The sequence below is a fragment of the Pistacia vera genome, unplaced genomic scaffold, assembly GCF_008641045.1.
Source record: "Pistacia vera cultivar Batoury unplaced genomic scaffold, PisVer_v2 Contig237, whole genome shotgun sequence".
In the NCBI taxonomy this organism is placed as follows: domain Eukaryota; kingdom Viridiplantae; phylum Streptophyta; class Magnoliopsida; order Sapindales; family Anacardiaceae; genus Pistacia; species Pistacia vera.
The window spans coordinates 628804-647549 of NW_022196043.1; the positions used below are offsets into that span (position 1 = coordinate 628804).

At 34.5% G+C, this 18746-nt stretch overlaps 2 protein-coding genes across 2 annotated transcripts; both read left to right on the top strand.

Moving 5' to 3' along the window:
* On the top strand, positions 1-11336 carry LOC116131680 (30-kDa cleavage and polyadenylation specificity factor 30). Its single transcript, XM_031417348.1, has 7 exons — positions 1-510; positions 1100-1483; positions 5402-5564; positions 5665-5775; positions 6488-6556; positions 8849-8935; positions 10164-11336. Exons 1-7 carry the CDS (start codon positions 125-127, stop codon positions 11046-11048), a joined length of 2085 nt encoding a protein of 694 aa, XP_031273208.1. The 5' UTR covers positions 1-124; the 3' UTR covers positions 11049-11336.
* A 1816-nt stretch (positions 11337-13152) lies between these two features.
* On the top strand, positions 13153-18746 carry LOC116131662 (U3 snoRNP-associated protein-like EMB2271). Its single transcript, XM_031417331.1, has 7 exons — positions 13153-13712; positions 14340-14682; positions 15166-15390; positions 16050-16278; positions 17035-17213; positions 18272-18337; positions 18445-18746. Exons 1-7 carry the CDS (start codon positions 13300-13302, stop codon positions 18523-18525), a joined length of 1536 nt encoding a protein of 511 aa, XP_031273191.1. The 5' UTR covers positions 13153-13299; the 3' UTR covers positions 18526-18746.

The window sequence follows — 18746 nt, forward strand, 5'->3', positions numbered from 1 at the left end:
ATCACCACATATGCTCTAAACTCTCTTAAAAGCACTAATTTCTTCATCTTCTAATTCCCGTTTAAATGATTCCCAGAAGCCCTAATTAGAAATCGTAACACAAATTTCTATACCTACACAATCAATGGAGGACACAGAAGGGGGTCTCAGCTTCGACTTCGAGGGCGGTCTCGACGCGGGTCCCGCCGTCCCCACCGCCTCCAATCCCGTCATACAAGCTGATTCCTCCCTCATAGCAAACCCCAATTCATCCGTTCCTTCTGCTGGCGGAGCTACCACGGCTGATCCTGTTGCGGCGGGGGTTAACCATACTGGGCGGAGGAGTTTCCGGCAGACGGTGTGCCGGCACTGGCTACGTAGCCTTTGTATGAAGGGTGACGCCTGTGGGTTCCTTCACCAGTATGACAAGTCTAGAATGCCGGTTTGTCGGTTCTTTAGAATGTTTGGAGAGTGCCGTGAACAAGATTGCGTGTATAAACACACTAACGAAGATATCAAAGAGTGTAACATGTATGGAAGAATTAACCTTTTCTTTTATTTAATGAATAGTTTGTTTTTTATTATGTTCAATCTTCTGAGGTTATGTTGGCTTGAAATTTTCTGTTGGAATTTTATTAACCATGCTAAATTTTCATAAAATTTATGAGAATCATCTATTAATGGTAGCTTTTAATTAGGCTAAGCTTTGAGGGAGTTGAATGAAATTTTATCTTTTTTGGGGTTGGCAAAGATCGTAGCTTTACATTATAATTTTTATTGTTTATTGTTTATGATTACGGCTGTGATTTTTACTTTCTAATGCTTTGCCATCTGAATTGACTTTGATGACTATCAATCAATGAACTGACTATATAGGTGGCTTCTCAGTTTATTTTTGTGCTTGTGCTATTTGTTGCAGAGTGTGTCTTCTAATGGGTATACAGACATTTCTTTAAAGCTTATCTTGCGAAATTGGATCTTATTAAGTTAAGAGAGAGTATTTTGAAGTCTGAAGTTGGTGTAATGGAAAGCATCGTAACATAAATAGGAGTTGTAAATTTGTGCTTTCCTTTTAGCAATTATTTTTATTTCTTTTAATTGGGAGAATTTAACGTTGCAGGTACAAGCTGGGGTTTTGTCCAAATGGTCCTGATTGTCGCTATAGGCATGTGAAGTTGCCTGGACCACCTCCTTCTGTGGAAGAAGTCCTTCAGAAGATTCAGCAATTAAGTTCATACAATCATGGCAACTCAAACAAATTTTTTCAACAACGGAATTCTTTTCCCCAACAAACAGAAAAATCTCAGTTTCCACAGGGTTCCCATTCCGTCATTCAAGGTGCCACGGGGAGACCTTCGATAGTGGAGTCGACTAATGTTCAGCAGCAGCAGCAGCAAGTTCAACAACCCCAACAACAGGGTACCCTGACCCAGATGCAAAACCTTCCCAATAGCATACCTAATCAGGCAAACAGAGCTACACCCTTGCCCCAAGGAATATCTAGGTGTGTTCAGAGTTCTGAGGTCTATAACTGGGTTATGTAAATGAATTTTTGTATTTCATTTGGACATTGTTGCAAGGAATCCATAAATCAACTGATAATCTCTCAAATGAATTCTATTTTAATCTATAAGCTGTAATTAGCTTCCTACAGGTTGACATTAGATTTTTATCCCTTTTTCGCCTTTTATATTTGTTTGCTATAACCAAAAGGAATAAGATTTCTTAGTTAATGAAATTCTGTAGCGTGTTTTATGCCATAGATTCTTAATTTCATCATTTGATGTATAAGTTTGCTCTTCCTCATCTGGATGTCTGTTTTACTTCATGTACACATGGGGCATCCATTAAGAAAATGGAGAAATTGTACCATTCTCATGTTAATGTTACCAACCTAAGTAATTTTCTGACTGAATAGAATAGCATCTTTTTGTGGTGCTTGCTCTTTTATCTCATCAAAATAAGATGTTTGGAAACTTAATTTTTTGGAAACTTTAAATGAAATAATTATTGGAAAAGGATAATTTCTAATTTCTATATTACTTTCTTAAGATGGTATTTTAGTTAGCAAGAGCTTTTGTTCTGCATTTGTCAACAAAAAATTTCAGATTTTTTTCATTTCCAAAAGTTTACTGCCAAGATGGAAATTTCTATTCTTTTTTTTCTTTTCTTGATAGGATGATGGTATTGCTATCTTATGACCCTAATCTACTTTTCTTCTTTTCTGTGTGTTTATGCATGGTCATCATTCTTTAATAATTTGATTTTACAAATTTTATATTCTAATTAATTTCATTTGCTAGAAATTTAGGATTATGAGCTAGTTTATGCATTGATTATTGTGGTTAATTGCGTTTCATACCTTCCTTCATGTTTCCATGTTATTTAAATAGATGCATGTATGCAAATGTGCCCATTTGTGGGGAAGGGAGTGGACCCCTTGCAATGAATATTTCATATTAATACAGAATGGGTCTTAGTCTTTCAAAAAGTGAGCAGAAATTGGTGATTCACTTCTTGTTATAGAGATAAGATTTTCTGTTTTAGCAAACTACTATTAGACCTCAAGTTGAAGCTACTAATGATATTAAGGATGTTGGTTGCCTTGGGAATAAAGGGTGTATGGAGGGGATCAAAAGGCAATAGTGTTCCCCTTGTAATAATGAGATTTTTTTTTTTTTTTTTTTTTTCAGGTTTACCTGTGAATATCACTGGTCGTTTTTTAGGAGAGTTGTGGATTTATCTTGATGTGCACTGCATTCTGGTTCAGGTGTTTTACTACCTTATAATATTGATGCATGAGTGGCTTCTAGCTCATTCATGCTTGTTTTAATTTTCCACTAGAGATGGTTACGGAATTAGGAATCCTAGTGGATTTTGCAGTGGAAGTAGCTTCTAGATATTGATGAATGTTTTCAATTCAGTGATAGTTTGCTTAGGGAGAACTAGGATTATCTTATTATATAAAGGTATGGATACATAACTACACTTTGGAAATTAGTCACTTCGTCTTAAAGCCTAATTTCATGAGATTTTGTGATGTGAGAGTTTATACGTAGTAGGTAAATGATAGGCAAGAATTAAAGGTCATGTAGGAAACTGCGTAAGACAACTTGATACCACATTTAAGATTTTCTGGAGTGCATACAAACACGAGGGAGATTTTGGATATTTCTTAGATTGGAAGATTTTCTATCAGAGATTCTTGTTTGTACTAATCTGTGGATTGATACCTACTATGAATTTTATATTTGGATGATGTATCTCAGCTAATTTATAAGAGAAAGGTAAAAAGTATCTAGGACATCTATAAAGCAGGTTTTCCCATTGCATAGTGACCAGTCTCCCAAAGCGTAGCAGGGTTGACACCCTAATATGATTTAGCAATTGAAAGCAAATGATTGGAACCTTTTTTCCCCGAAAATGCTGAAGGTAAAGCCTTTTATGGCCAGTTTTGCAAGGTTCTCAAATTCAAGGGTGGCTAACATTTAGTATGCTTTACTGGTGATTATTATCAATGCAGAAGGCATTATGGGTTCATATAGAAGAAAGAAAGGATGGATTAAGAATTTCTTAGGTGTGCAATTCTTACAAAGTGGTTCTTACCAAGGAAGCTTGTGATACTAATACTCATCTAAGTAACTGTCTTTGACATTTGAGTGTGCATTATTGCCTTATGGAGATATATCATTCTATGCTAAGTAATTCAGATTACTCAGCCAGAATGAAGATGGATATAGAGGACCTTCTAAGAGTTTATAGAAGACATATTTATTCATATATTGTATGCCTCTAGTATATTGGAATAATTTTTTTTTATTTTGTGGAAGTGCTCCAATTATGGGCTGAACTTGTTTTGTAGTGAAGGAGCTTGCTGGATGAAATGACTATCACAGTTTTTATAGTGATTTATTTGTAAGTTTCTACTGTTTAGATTTCTTGTGATAAAGTTAGGGAGTAGGGATACCTTGTTGAATTCAATGAATAACTTTGTCTCTTCAAGCTTTTTTAAATGAACTGAAGCTCAATACTAGCTAAGTAAATTTTGATGTTAGCTTGTTAATTCTTAAAAGCATTCTTGTCAGAAATATTGTCTCATGTTGGATTTCCCATTCTCTTCTCTAAATGAGATATTACTTGCTTTTCCCAAAAGAAAACAATAATGATAATAACATTGAATTATCAAAAATACATATAGGAAGTTTGTCCACTTAAGCAATTGTTAAGATCTAGCTAGGAGCTGCTTTGGTTTATATTCCTACAATGTAATTTCTATTGCAGGTGAACAATTATTTTTTTCTGTTGGTTGAATTTATGGAATCAGACTTGCATATTGGTTACAATATTTCTTTATATACTGTTTTTTTAAATAGCAATTAGTAACAACAAAAAATGTTACTCTTTCCCATGGGTGGTTGATGACCATGTTGGACCAATCTTGGGATTGTTTAAGGTTGCTTCATTGAAGAAGCCAAGTTTGAATTTATGTCTGAGCTTCATTTGTTTGATTATCAAGCAATTCTAAACAAGCACCATAGAAAACCAGTTGAACTGTTGACTAGTTTGATTTGTTCCACAGCCGGAGATGGGGATGATAGGGTCAAGTTAGATGGAATTGCTCGCCATGGTTGGTGCCAAGGAGGCAAAGTTGCAGAGTAAATGCTATGACAGCTGTTGGACCATAGGAAGAGATCTGTTTGTTGTGTGGCAAGCCATGTCATTGTGTGATTGCCCAAGTGGTGCAACCCAGGTTCAATGATTTTCATTGGGGTAAAGAATGGAAGGATAAGTGCAATGTGGAGGAGTCGGGAAGTGTTACTTGAAAGTTTTGTAATGCTGTAAATGCTAAGCGCAAGAAACATGAGTATGGAACATGTAATTGATGTAATTGATATTTGTGAATGTGGGTTTGAGGGGAAGGCTGCCTTTGTCCTGGTGTACATGTGAGCATAGTCATCAATAGGGACCAGCTTTTGAAGTCATTATAATGACCATCTCAATGTGACAGTTTTTTGTTTAATGTAACTGTTTTTATGTTACCAAAATTTTATATTCATCAAACGCTGTAATCAATCATCTAGTCATTTTCTAGTAACTGTATTCCACCATGTTGTCAATTCCGTGCCAGTTAGGTGTCTATTATGTTTAGTATTTTGTATTTGGGTTTGAATTGTATGTAAATGGTTTATTAGCAATTTAATACCTTGTCAAGCTGATAGGAGGTATTATTCTAGATGGACATATGTGTCCCAGTTTGTTAGTTGGTAATCTTGTTCAAATTTTATGCATGTAAATTATCTATCTAATGCCCCTTTATTGTTTTTACATACTATTTTATTTGCTTCCAATTGTATTGTTTTTCATCAATTAGGTTGGATATTTGATGAATTGAATATGCATATTTATTTAATTCTGGACTTAGGTACTTTATTGTTAAAAGCTGCAACCGTGAAAATCTGGAATTATCTGTACAACAAGGGGTTTGGGCAACTCAGAGGAGCAATGAAGCTAAACTAAATGAAGCCTTTGACACTGCTGAAAATGTGATTTTAATCTTCTCAGTCAATCGAACTCGACACTTCCAGGTAGTTTGGAGTTACAACATCATGTATCAATAGTTTCTCTTGTGGTAAAAAACTCTTTTGCTGTTTGAGGTGCAAAACACATAATAATTGTTGGTTTCAGGGTTGTGCCAAGATGACATCGAAAATTGGTGGGTCTGTGGGTGGAGGGAATTGGAAATATGCACATGGAACTGCACATTACGGGCGGAATTTCTCTGTCAAATGGTTAAAGGTACATTTCCCCACTTTTTCCTATAAATAAAAAGGCACTTGACTAAATTTTCTGGGAGTTCTTCACTTCCCTCTGCTTTATATTACTCTCTTGAGTTTTCAATCCCTTCTACTGCAAATGCCACCGTGATCCTGAGAAACACTCTCTGCACTGTTCTGAATGGTATGTGCATTGTTTAATCAGTGTTAGAAGCAAAGAGGAAGTAGGAAAGGACCTAGTTACTATTACTGTTTTTAGTTTAGTTAGAGAAATCTGATAAAAATGTTAGTTTGATTCTATATATAATATATTTACAGATCAATATTGCTTTGTAATTCTCAGGGTATGTTTTTGGGAATCTGTACTGACCCATTTGGTTTCCCCATGGGCATTGTATGGCCCTAATTGTATTTCAATAGAATCTAATGTGCAAATCCATCCCTTTGGTTTGAGGAATGAAAAGAGATGAAATTATGAAGATAGATGGAACTAATTTAAGAAATTATTATCAGTTGACTTTGGTTTAAATTTTTTATGATGATGACTCCTTCTCCAATTCCTGCACTCATAGTGCTAAAGTTTTGCATGACATGCTATGCAGAATTTAAGTTGGCTGTTCAAATTTCTTGAGGACAAACCAAACCAGCTCTGTATTTTAAATATATGCAAATTGTTTTATGTTTAGATTGTAAAGATGCACATTTTGATACAAATTGTGATTTCTTTTATGCAGTTATGTGAACTATCATTTCACAAGACTCGCCATTTGAGGAACCCATACAATGAAAACTTACCAGTGAAGGTAAAATATCTGCTTAAATTTAGATTGAATTCTACTTTTTCAAATTTAAATTTCTTTTGAAGTTGTAGTTGTTGTGATAGTTTTCTTCCTTCTTTTTCTCTTTTTTTTTCCTGTTCTTTTCCTGCAAACTTTATATTCAATTTGAAAAGTGACTTTGAATTTTTTTTCCTAATGCATCTATAAGTACTAGGGCTCCGTTTGGTTCACAATTTTGTGTTTTTGGGAAAAGTTTTTTGAAAAAAGTTAAAAAAAAAGTTGAATTGGGCGGGTATTACGATGTAGGATTTACAAATTATAAAATACCCCCTATGTTTGTTTTTTTACAAAACACCCCCTATAATAAAACATTAAAAGTTAACAAAAACACCCCCCATCCACCCTCAAATACGGACAGCCGGCCACCACCGCCGGAGGGTGGCCGGAGTCGCCGTAACAAAAACATTAAAAATATTTAGGGGTATTTAATTGAATTAACAAATTTAGGGGGTTTAAAAAATGTTGAATAAAGTTGAATAATATTGTGAGTTTCTGGGTATTTTACTGTTTAACTTTTTTGGGAATACTAAAAGTAGTATTCCCAAAATCCAACCAAACGAAGCCTAGATTTCTTGAAACACTATGCAAGAATTTTCTGAATTTAGTAATGGACTGGCTTAGTCAGTGAAATATAGATCTGGGCTTGCTAAAGTTGACCTGTCTAAATTGAAAACCTTGCAAACTTGGTTTTTTGTTTATACGCTGAATAGTCATTTCAATTGGTAAAATACTGCCTTTAGCAATTGCTGATGTACTATTTTGTCAAAACTTTCGCATTTGTAAAGCTCAGAAAGAGGGTTTATATGTTGAATAGTATTTTCAATTGGTAAAACACTACTGCCTTTAGCAATTGGTGATGTACTATTTTGTTAAAACTTTCTTATCCGGAAAGCTGAGAAGGAGGAATTGGGAGTAATGAAATCTAAGTTGCGTTTGCTGTCTTTTATCAGTTTGGGGTTTTCTCTTTTTACATGGTTATTCATGTATTTATTTGGAAAATTTTGAAGTGCTGGTTCACCTTTATTTTAGCCTTTCTCTAATTATTTAATTAAATTCCTTCGTTCTTGGTTGCAAAAATTAATTTATTGAGAGTTATGGATATCTATAATTTACTATGTTATTGCATTATCATGGAGATGGATCTGATCTGAACCTAGTTGTAATGGACGAAGTAAGCTCTTGCCTGGAAGATGGTCCTATTTGTCTTGAAGCAGCCTCATAACTGGTGGTTTGTGGAACATCCTTGTTTCCCCTTGGCATTGCCTGAAAAGGCAGTGTTGAGTGCTGCCATGAGCTGGACTTGGGTGTGAGTTGACTTGATTCTAATAGACAATGTTATATGTGCACTTGCCCCGTCAATGAAAGGATTAGTTTCATGTTCTCATTTTGTTTGAGACCGTAATTAATATATATAGAAGTTGATATCACTGAACAAATTTGCATGAATAACTAAATTAGTGGTGTCAAGCTATTATTATTATTATTATTTTCTTTTTTTTTTTAAGAAGAAACATACAAATATCATCCATTAGAATAATTATAAGAGTGAATAAATTGTTAGCAAAAGTTAAAGATTCCTTTGATGGATCACAAAACTCTATGCATTATATATTGACCAACTCATAAAAGCTATGGAAAACTCAAACATCAATGCCAATAGTATGAAATTAACCCAAAACCGCTTCCTAGTCTAAGTGAATGAATTAAAAAGAAGTATCCTTGAAAACTTTAGAAACTGATGCCCAAAGAGAAGTAAACGAATTTTGTCCCCTGGAATAATTATGTCTTCTTCAAATCTATTTCAAAGATGTTTTTGTTCCTTTCCGGGCAAATCACCAAAAAGTAGCTAAACAATTCCACAACACTTTGGCCGTATCTCCTTTACCAAAAGCAAAAAATGTTTTGAATGAAAGTCACTATAAGGGGCTGGAATGACCCACTTAAAGTTTGTACCATAATCTTAAAGGAAAACTACAATGCAAATTATTGGACTGGGGCTTTGCTTGTTGGTGTGAGTTTATCTTGATTTATGAGTTTATTGGTTGGATTGGAAGTTATTTGCATTGAATCACTATGTATTTATTTACACAAATCTTGATACATTATTGTGTTATCAAATATTTTTTCTACATACTTTTAATTATAGTAATTCTTGTACCGCTACATATTGCTTTTGCATGATGGTGCAGTTTGCTGCTAATCTTAGTACAAACTCCTATTTACTTTGTTCATATTGTTGTAATTGTATTATTGCAGATTAGTAGAGATTGTCAGGAGTTAGAGCCCTCTATTGGTGAGCAATTGGCTTCCTTGCTTTATCTCGAACCAGATAGTGAACTTATGGTATGTTATATATTTTTAACATGGAGAGATATAGCAGAAATTATTAGAATAGTTTTGGACAAAGTAAGAAAAAGGAAAAAAGTGACATGAATTTCTCATATTTTTTCAGATAGCAAATTCCCTGAACATGACATGTATTAGTATTTCTAAAGTTTATAGTCAAATCTCATGCTTTTGAAATAGGAATATTGTATGTATCTTGTTATGCTTCTTGGTTTGTGATGCACTGGCATGTGCACATGCACAGAAATACACCAAGAATTGGGCATCTTCCCTCTTATCAGAAACAAGATATTGATAGTGTAGACGTATGAATTTGCGTTGTCCGCAACTCAAAAGCTCAAAGTAACCATAGAAAAGATTGTGAACTAGAATCATATGATCTTTAATTAACCCTGATTCTACTATTTTAACTAACAAAGTTTGTAGTTTCTTCTTTTGTCAAAAAAATAAATTAAAAAATTAAAAAAGGGTCTAATGACTTTGATTGCTTGTCTAGCATAGCAGAGATCATCTCTCCTTCATATTCTGTTCGCGCAACTCTCATCCCGATCGCACTTTGGTTCCCAAGATAATACCAGCCTCCAACCTTGAGGGGAATGAGCTTTTTCCAGTCGTGGTTTAGAACTTGGGATGTCTTTACACTAAATTCTATACCATATAATTATTATCATGATAAATACTTACAATTCCAATAACTCCCAAATGATCTTGGAAGTTGTTGGTTAACATATGTAAGTTGCTATAGCATGAGAGGACGGATCTTAGGAAATTTAACCTGAAATGAAAGGCAGATTCATTATTTTTCATTGTTTCTTATCAACGACATTATTTAGACTTTCTTTCTGAAGGGCTAGCATTAGACCAAATTTTTTTTTTTTTTGTTTGTTTTTTAATCTACTTTAAGTTCAAAAAAATATAAGGCATCTATAATTAGTTTGTATTCTTCATTTCACATTACTTTTTATTGTCATGGGGTAGACTTCTTGTACAGTCCATTTTGTACTTTCTGTGGATCAGTTCAGTAGCCAGGACATTTAATTTTAACCTAATAGGTTCTGGTGCTAAAAAAATTTGAGCGGCAGAACCATTATGGTTGAGAGAGTTGATGGAGATGGTGTAAAGCTTGATATTTTATTTTATTATAGCAAGCCCTCTTGATGTTTATTATATGCCTAGAGGCCAGAACTAAATGGCTCTGCATTTTGTGCTTCTTTCTGGAATTCAGGCTATATCAGTTGCAGCAGAAGCAAAACGAGAAGAGGAAAAAGCAAAGGGAGTCAATCCGGAGAATGCTGGGGATAACCCAGACATCGTCCCATTCGAGGACAATGAAGAAGAGGAAGAGGAAGAAAGTGAAGAGGAGGATGAGAGCTTCGGATCTGCAAGTCAGGGCAGAGGGAGGGGCAGAGGAATGATGTGGCCTCCTCACATGCCTCTAGCACGTGGGGCTAGACCAATGCCTGGGATGCGAGGTTTTCCGCCTGTTATGATGGGTGCTGATGGATTTTCATACGGACCTGTTGCACCTGAGGGTTTTCCAATGCCAGATATGTTTGGTGTGGCTCCCCGTGCTTTTCCACCATATGGTCCTAGGTTTTCTGGTGATTTTACAGGGCCAACTGGCATGATGTTTCCTGGGCGACCTCAAACAGGGGGTGTGTTTCCAGCTAATGGATTTGGGATGATGATGGGTCCAGGTAGAGCCCCTTTTATGGGAGGGATGGGGCCCAATGCTACAAATCCTCGAGCTGGTCGGCCAGTTGGTGTGCCCCCGATGTTTCCACCTCCACCATCATCCTCTCAAAACACTGGCCGTTCTTCTAAGAGAGATCAAAGGGCACCAAATAATGATCGCAATGACAGATATAGTACAGGGTTAGACCAGGGCAGGGGTCAAGAAATGGCTGGTCCAGGTGGGGGACTGGACGATGATACACAGTATCAACAAGAAGGATTAAAAGGACACCATGAAGATCAATTTGGTTCTGGAAACTTCAGAAACGATGAGAGTGAGAGTGAGGATGAGGCACCAAGGCGGTCCAGACATGGTGAGGGAAAGAAGAAGCGGCGAGGCTCAGAAGGTGAGGCGGGCAACAGTTCAGATCACTAGTAGATGCTATCTACCGAGCAACAGATTGCAAAACTGCTAACCAGAAAAGCGAGTTTGCCCCCGACATTCTTCCCTCCCACCAAATACCTACTTTATTGTAGAACGCGACTAAACTAATCAATTCCCAGTGATGAATTCTTTGTTTTGTAATTCATAAATTTCAATGAGGGTCTATTCCCATTGTGTGGGGGTTGGGGGCAAAATATTCAAATAACTGTTAGATGTGTGCATATTTTTGTAACCAAATGAAGAGAATGATAATGCTATTTTTTTTAACATTTCACCAAATCACATATCATCAGAAGAGCACGAAGTAGATCTTATTCTGATTGATTATTTCATCTGTACCAAAGAAAAGGGAGAGAAATAGTAACTGTCTTTTCTTTATCTTTTATCTTTTATTTTTATTTTTTAACATTTTTGGTTTCCTTTGATTATACATTTATTCTTTGATGGCCAAGGTTCTTCTGGAAATTTGCAGTAACTATAGTAGGCCATTGAAGATTTGGTTGGCAGTGACATACAAGTGATTCCTTTGATTTGGTTGGTTGTATAGATCTTATTCTAAATTAATTATTTCATCTTTACCAAATAAAAAGGAGACAAATAGTATTTTTGAAATTTTAACACTTAAAATAAACTAGAAGAAGTTGGAATTTTGAGTTTCTTCCAATAGACGTAAAATAACTTATTTTAAAACTTATGAGATGTAATCAAACAACTTGAAATAATTTTAAAAAACAAAGTGAGAGTTTCAAATATTATGGAAAAGAAAATGGAGATGTGTTTGATTTTGCCATTTCCCTTATTTTTCTAGTAAAAGGTGCAGATGCTGTTCGGTTATCATTCTTAATCTTTCAATATAGAAACTTTAAGCACCCACTCTCTTCTGGATTAAACAAAAATTTTCCCTCTTGTATTCTCCAACCAATTTTAATACCCATTATACTATGTCAAAAAAATAAGTGGTATTTTGAAATAATTTTATCGGTTATGTAAATAATGAATTTCGTATTTTTATATAAATATATCAAATACATTTTCAAATGTTGTTTTCATTTTTCTTTTATTTTCAACATTCTAAAAAAATAGAAAATAAAAATGCAAAATTCATATAAGAACACAACTTAAGCTTTCTTAAACTTTTGGGAAATAGACACTAGAAACCCAAAAATTTACTTCGTCCGCAAAAACAATAAATATCTTTAAAAGCTCTTTAAAGAAGTTAGAACTAGAGACATCATTTGCTATCAATAAAAAAAAAAAAAAAAAAAAAACTCTTTTGGATTAGTAAATTGTTTGATATTAAAATTAAATCTTTCATCTTTATCGATCCAATAGTATTGAAAAATGCTAGACGGCAATAAAAGCCAGTTTGATATTTTTGTGATTTATAATAATCCTTGTTATTTGAATTAAAGATAAGAAATAATTATTTAAACAAACCATTTTTTAAGGTCAAATTAAAAAATAACTCCTATCAAATTTATCCCAACTTTCACCCTACATAAACTAATATTACTGCTGAAGACCACAATTGTAATTTGTAAGAGGAACGCGGAATAAATATAAAAATTATAAAAATCAAATTTTATAAAAATTAGTCTTAAAAACCTTTGGTGGAGGTCATGGCTGTAAATTGTTAATTCAAATTTGTCTAAAGAAATAAATTTTTGTAGTCCCAAAGAAAATAATTTTTTTAAATTAATTATAATGCCATTTTCTAAATGGGATTTTTTTTTTTTAATTTTAGCTTTACGAAAAAACCCTTTTGTAAAACCTCTAAAGAAATTAATACCAAACAAGATTTAAAACATTTTTCTAAAATGTTAAAATATTTCCTAAATTTTTTTTTTAATAAGAAAATTCAGTTCAAATACTTGATATATAACATCATTTTTTTCTGAAAAAATAATAATACTACTAACAATAAAGAAATAAATAAATAAGTACTTCTATATAAAAAGTTCTTGCAACTCAAAAGCACTTTATTCAAAATCACTTACAAAAAGCACACAAATAAGTTTGAATCTAAAAACCCGACCCGGACCCGAACCCATAAATAAACAGACCCTAATCAATTTGCTTGCCGCTTAACCCCTGTTGTCCATTCGGATGGAAAAACCCTGCAGCTTAAACCCTAATTCACCTTTCTTTCAAATCACCATTCCTCACTTCTTTTAAAATATACATTAAATAAAACATCAAACTACATTATTATCTTTCAGTAGTTTCATCCAACTGTTGAATCATGAAGTACAAAAACACCCAGAAGAAGATGGGTGGTTCAGCCCACAAGGGAAAGAACAAATCTTCATTAAACCAAGACCCCTTTTTCGAGGGCGAGACGAAGAAGAGGAGAAAATTCAATTATGATGACGATGACATTGACTCTGGAGAATCGGAAGACTATGATAATGAAATTGGGGGAGGTGGGTCTGATGATAGCGAGGTGGAGGAGACCGCGGATGAGAAGAGAAAACGGGTAGCGACGGCGTATTTGGAGAAGATAAGAGAGATTGCGAGGAGGGAAAAGGAGGGGGAGGAAGAGGATGGAAGGGATGAGGGAGAGAAAGAAGGCGAAAGAGATTCCCTTGTTGCAAAGATTTTGCAGCAGGAACAGTTGGAGGAGAGTGGGAGAGTTAGGAGAGTGATTGCTTCAAGGTAATATTGGTATAGTGTTTGTTTGTTTTCTTTGTTTATGAAGTTTTTATATCGTAGGCAATATTTTTCTGATAGGAAACTCAAGCAAACTTATAAAAATTCGAGAAAGATTTACGAAGTAGTGAACAACTTTACAGGGTATATCTATACATGGATGGGATATAACGGCTCAGAAAACAAAAACTTACTGAAGAAATAGGACATAATAAAGGGTCATGAAAGTGTTGTATGCAATATTCGGTGGAATGCTTGATGGGCTATGTTGTTGATTGGTATTTTTTAGCATTTGATTGATTATTTTTGAAGTTGGAGTTTCTGTTGGATTTGATTTGGTGCTATGATGGCCATGTTCAGTTCTGAACACAATACCTTGAATTGGGTTGGGCGTATTTTTGGTTTAAAAAGATAAATGTGGATTGAGAGTGTTGGTGTTTTGGGTGTTAGTAAGTATGGATTTGGTAGACATTGGATTCTTTTGAACTTAGGGTGCAACTATGGCTTTGATTGAATTTAAGTTCAAATTCTTGATCCCCGTAGTGTTTTGTTATTGTATTTTTTATTTTAGCTTGATACACGGTGCTTCTTTTTTCTCTTTTTGGGTGCTTTAGTTTAACAACTGCATTTCAGGGTTCAAAGCCCTCAAAAGATTGATGAGTTCCGGGTTTTAGTGAAGCATCGGCAATCTGTTGCTGCTGTAGCTCTATCTGAGGATGATTCAAAGGGCTTTTCAGCTTCCAAAGATGGCACCATTTTACATTGGGATGTTGATAGTGGGAAAGTTGTGAAATATTTATGGCCTAGTGAGGATGTGCTAAAGTTCCATGGTGCCAAAGATCCACAAGGTCGAGCTACAAAACATAGTAAACAGGTTTTAGCATTGGCTGTTAGCTCTGATGGTCGGTATTTGGCTAGTGGAGGATTAGACCGCCATGTTCATTTGTGGGACACCCGTACACGAGAGCATATACAGGTAATGCGTTTCATTTATTCATTGTCAAACAATATGCAAGGTGATTGGAAATTATTTGGGGTATGAATTCAAACATTGATAACTATATTGCATTCAGCTGTAGGAATCCCTGGACATATAATAAATCAGTAGTGGAGCTTCTATTGCTCTAGCAGGACCTGTATACTGTTTGACACTTATGTTTAGCATAATTAAAAAGATTTACTTGGTATTCTAATTGTCTAGCATTGTCCTGTGGCCCGTTAACTTACATGTATGTTGATATGCCAGTTTTAACTGCAATTCCCTCAAAACGTGACACTAGTTCTTTTGCATTGGGTAGACTCTTCATGTAGCCTATCCATGGTTGTTAGTTTTTCACATGCACTATATTTGATATATAATGCTTTGTCCGACTCTGTTATAAGCATTTATCTTGGGTTCATGACATTTTGGTTTCTTTCTTCTCTCATGCTATTCTCATCTTTAAATTCTGTTTTATAGGTCTTTCCAGGACACAGAGGGCCTGTGTCTTGTTTAACTTTCAGGCAAGGAACTTCTGAACTTTTTTCTGGTTCATTTGATCGAACGGTCAAGATATGGAATGCAGAAGACAGAGCTTATATAAACACTCTATTTGGTCACCAAAGTGAAGTATTGACCATTGACTGCCTACGCAAAGAACGGGTATTGACTGTTGGACGTGATCGGACTATGCAATTGTGGAAGGTAAACAATATTTTCTTCAAAGGACTCCTTAAGGTTTGCTAATTTAAATATTTGCATGATCCAAGTTAAAATCATGGAGCAGCTATTTTAGGGTGGGTTTTATTTTTATTTTTTATAGTGTAAAACGGAGTTTGCATTCTGTTGCAAGTATATGATTAAGAAATCTTTTATGCACTTTGCAGTTGCCATTTTTTTTTTTTTTTTTTTTTCAGTGGTAACCTTTTCACTGCATTTCTGGTCATATCCTCACTTAACCTATTCTGCTAAATAGGTCCCTGAGGAATCACGTTTAGTATTTCGTGCTCCTGCTTCATCTCTGGAATGTTGTTGCTTTATCAGTAACGATGAATTCTTGTCTGGCTCGGATGACGGAAGTGTTGAGCTTTGGAGTGCACNCAATATTTTCTTCAAAGGACTCCTTAAGGTTTGCTAATTTAAATATTTGCATGATCCAAGTTAAAATCATGGAGCAGCTATTTTAGGGTGGGTTTTATTTTTATTTTTTATAGTGTAAAACGGAGTTTGCATTCTGTTGCAAGTATATGATTAAGAAATCTTTTATGCACTTTGCAGTTGCCATTTTTTTTTTTTTTTTTTCAGTGGTAACCTTTTCACTGCATTTCTGGTCATATCCTCACTTAACCTATTCTGCTAAATAGGTCCCTGAGGAATCACGTTTAGTATTTCGTGCTCCTGCTTCATCTCTGGAATGTTGTTGCTTTATCAGTAACGATGAATTCTTGTCTGGCTCGGATGACGGAAGTGTTGAGCTTTGGAGTGCACTGCGTAAGAAGCCTGCTTACATTGTGAAGAATGCTCATCCTTTGTTGGCTGGCCACAAGAATACTGAACAAAATGAGAACAGCAAGACCTCCAATGGTCTTATGGGTAAATCTGCAGTATCTTGATCTGACTCTGATTAAAAAATTATATGCTTTTTTTTTTTTTTTTTTTTACTATAATTTTCTTAATTTCATTCTTACTGCTGGCTTTGAAATCTGGAGATTCTATCTTTTGAATTTAATTTTTGTTTTGTGGGAAAAATGTATACATGATCGAAAGGCATGGGCTCATTTTTCAACATGGAAATAGTATGTTTATACGTTGAAAATTCATGAAAACTTATTCAAAGATATGACCATACCCATGAATGTTTGTACAATAATAATTTTAAACTTATTTGCCAACTTTAACAGTGTGTTTACTTATAAAACAGCCATCACACTTACAAGTATGTGAAATATTCATAAAAGCATTTTTACAGCACCTGCAAAGTTTTTCTTATTGTTTTCACAAATAAAGGTGCAGTCTTCTGTTACCGCCTATATATGATTGTTAGACAAGAAGTGGACATGAGTGTTGTGTCATCAAGTGTTTGACATGTTCAATCTTCATTATGAGAAGTTTCATAAAGATTATAAGAAAAAAGAGACTATTTTTTATGCATCAATTAGTTCTTTTGTTATGTTTCTGTTTTACCCTTCTATTGTTATTTGGATTTTCCATTTTCCATAGACATATCAATATGCTATTAGTTTTCACAACAAGAAGGAGAATAAGTGAAGAGCTTGCTTTTATATTTGATCTTAATGAGTACTTTCCATTAGTTGGGATTCTAATTGGATGCTGACTTTCATTCTTCAGAGAATGGTGATCATAATCCTGGAATCTATAATTTCTCATCAGCATATTCCTGGGTGAGTTCAATCAGTGTATGTAGAGGCAGTGATCTTGCTGCATCAGGAGCTGGTAATGGTTCTGTCCGTTTATGGGCTATTGGAAGTGAAACCAAGGACATTCGACCCTTATACGACCTTCCATTGGTAAGTTAACCCCATATGTAATGGTTCTGTCCATCTATGTTCTCTTATGGTGGCTGTTAATGAGATGTAGCTGTATGTATTTTGCAGTCTGATAACTTGTTGATTATATAATTAATATGAAACAAGATTTGTGTGAAATTTTTTTTTTTTTTAAAAAAAAGGGTAAATTAACCTGGCAAAATTTCATAAATGGAAGATTTTAAAGTTCAGCAGGAGAATAAAATCAATTTGTCATGATAAAAACCCTCGATCTAATGAATTGGTCTGGAAAATTTTTTTAAATTTTTATAAACCATGTGTTTNGTGAAACCAAGGACATTCGACCCTTATACGACCTTCCATTGGTAAGTTAACCCCATATGTAATGGTTCTGTCCATCTATGTTCTCTTATGGTGGCTGTTAATGAGATGTAGCTGTATGCATTTTGCAGTCTGATAACTTGTTGATTATATAATTAATATGAAACAAGATTTGTGTGAAATTTTTTTTTTTTTAAAAAAAAGGGTAAATTAACCTGGCAAAATTTCATAAATGGAAGATTTTAAAGTTCAGCAGGAGAATAAAATCAATTTGTCATGATAAAAACCCTCGATCTAATGAATTGGTCTGGAAAATTTTTTTAAATTTTTATAAACCATGTGTTTCAATGAGCCATTACTTTTATCTTGCTTATGGCTTATACTTCAGTGGCATATTTTTCTTGGTGTCTTTACAATATTGGTTTTATGCATAGCAATAATACTACACATTCCAACTGATGTGTCTATGTGGTGTTGAGGTGTAATTTGGTAAATGGCATGGCAATGCCAAATTAGATAACACATAATTTGGGATGTGAATTTTGGATATATTTTGGGACATTTAGTATTACTCTTATGCATAGTACCTGCCTTATATAAATAAGCTAGAATTGAGCCTCTTAACTTTATTTTTTCAAGTATCGATCCTTCTCACTGCTTCTATTTGGTACTTATGCATCGAGTCATACAATTTAAGTGGTCTCATAACTTAATAGGATCTCATTTAATGCTTAAACTGAATCTTATGTGCAAGACAGGTTGGGTTTGTGAATTCCCTTGCTTTTGCGAAATCTGGACAGTTCCTTGTTGCTGGAGTCGGGCAGGTGACATGTTGAATATATTTATATATATTGGCCAGTTATTCAAAAACAATATATTATTTGAAATTAGAATGGTTTAGATCTGATGCATTAAAATACATCTGCAACAGGAACCTCGTCTCGGAAGATGGGGAGGTCTTCGACCGGCTCAAAATGGAGTTGCTGTTCATCCCCTGACACTCTCACAATAGGGTTTGACAAATGATTTTCTAATCTCCAATTTTGACTTAGCATGAGTTGAGAAATCAAGTGAAAGGAATAGCATGTTTGTTTCTTTTTCTTTTTTTGTCCAAATTTATAAATTATATGAGTATAGCCCTTTGTATCTCCATTTTTCTGATCATATCTGTTTCCTGTTGTATTTGTTCACTTGGACTTGAAAAAAAAATAGAAGATCAAATACATTATGCAA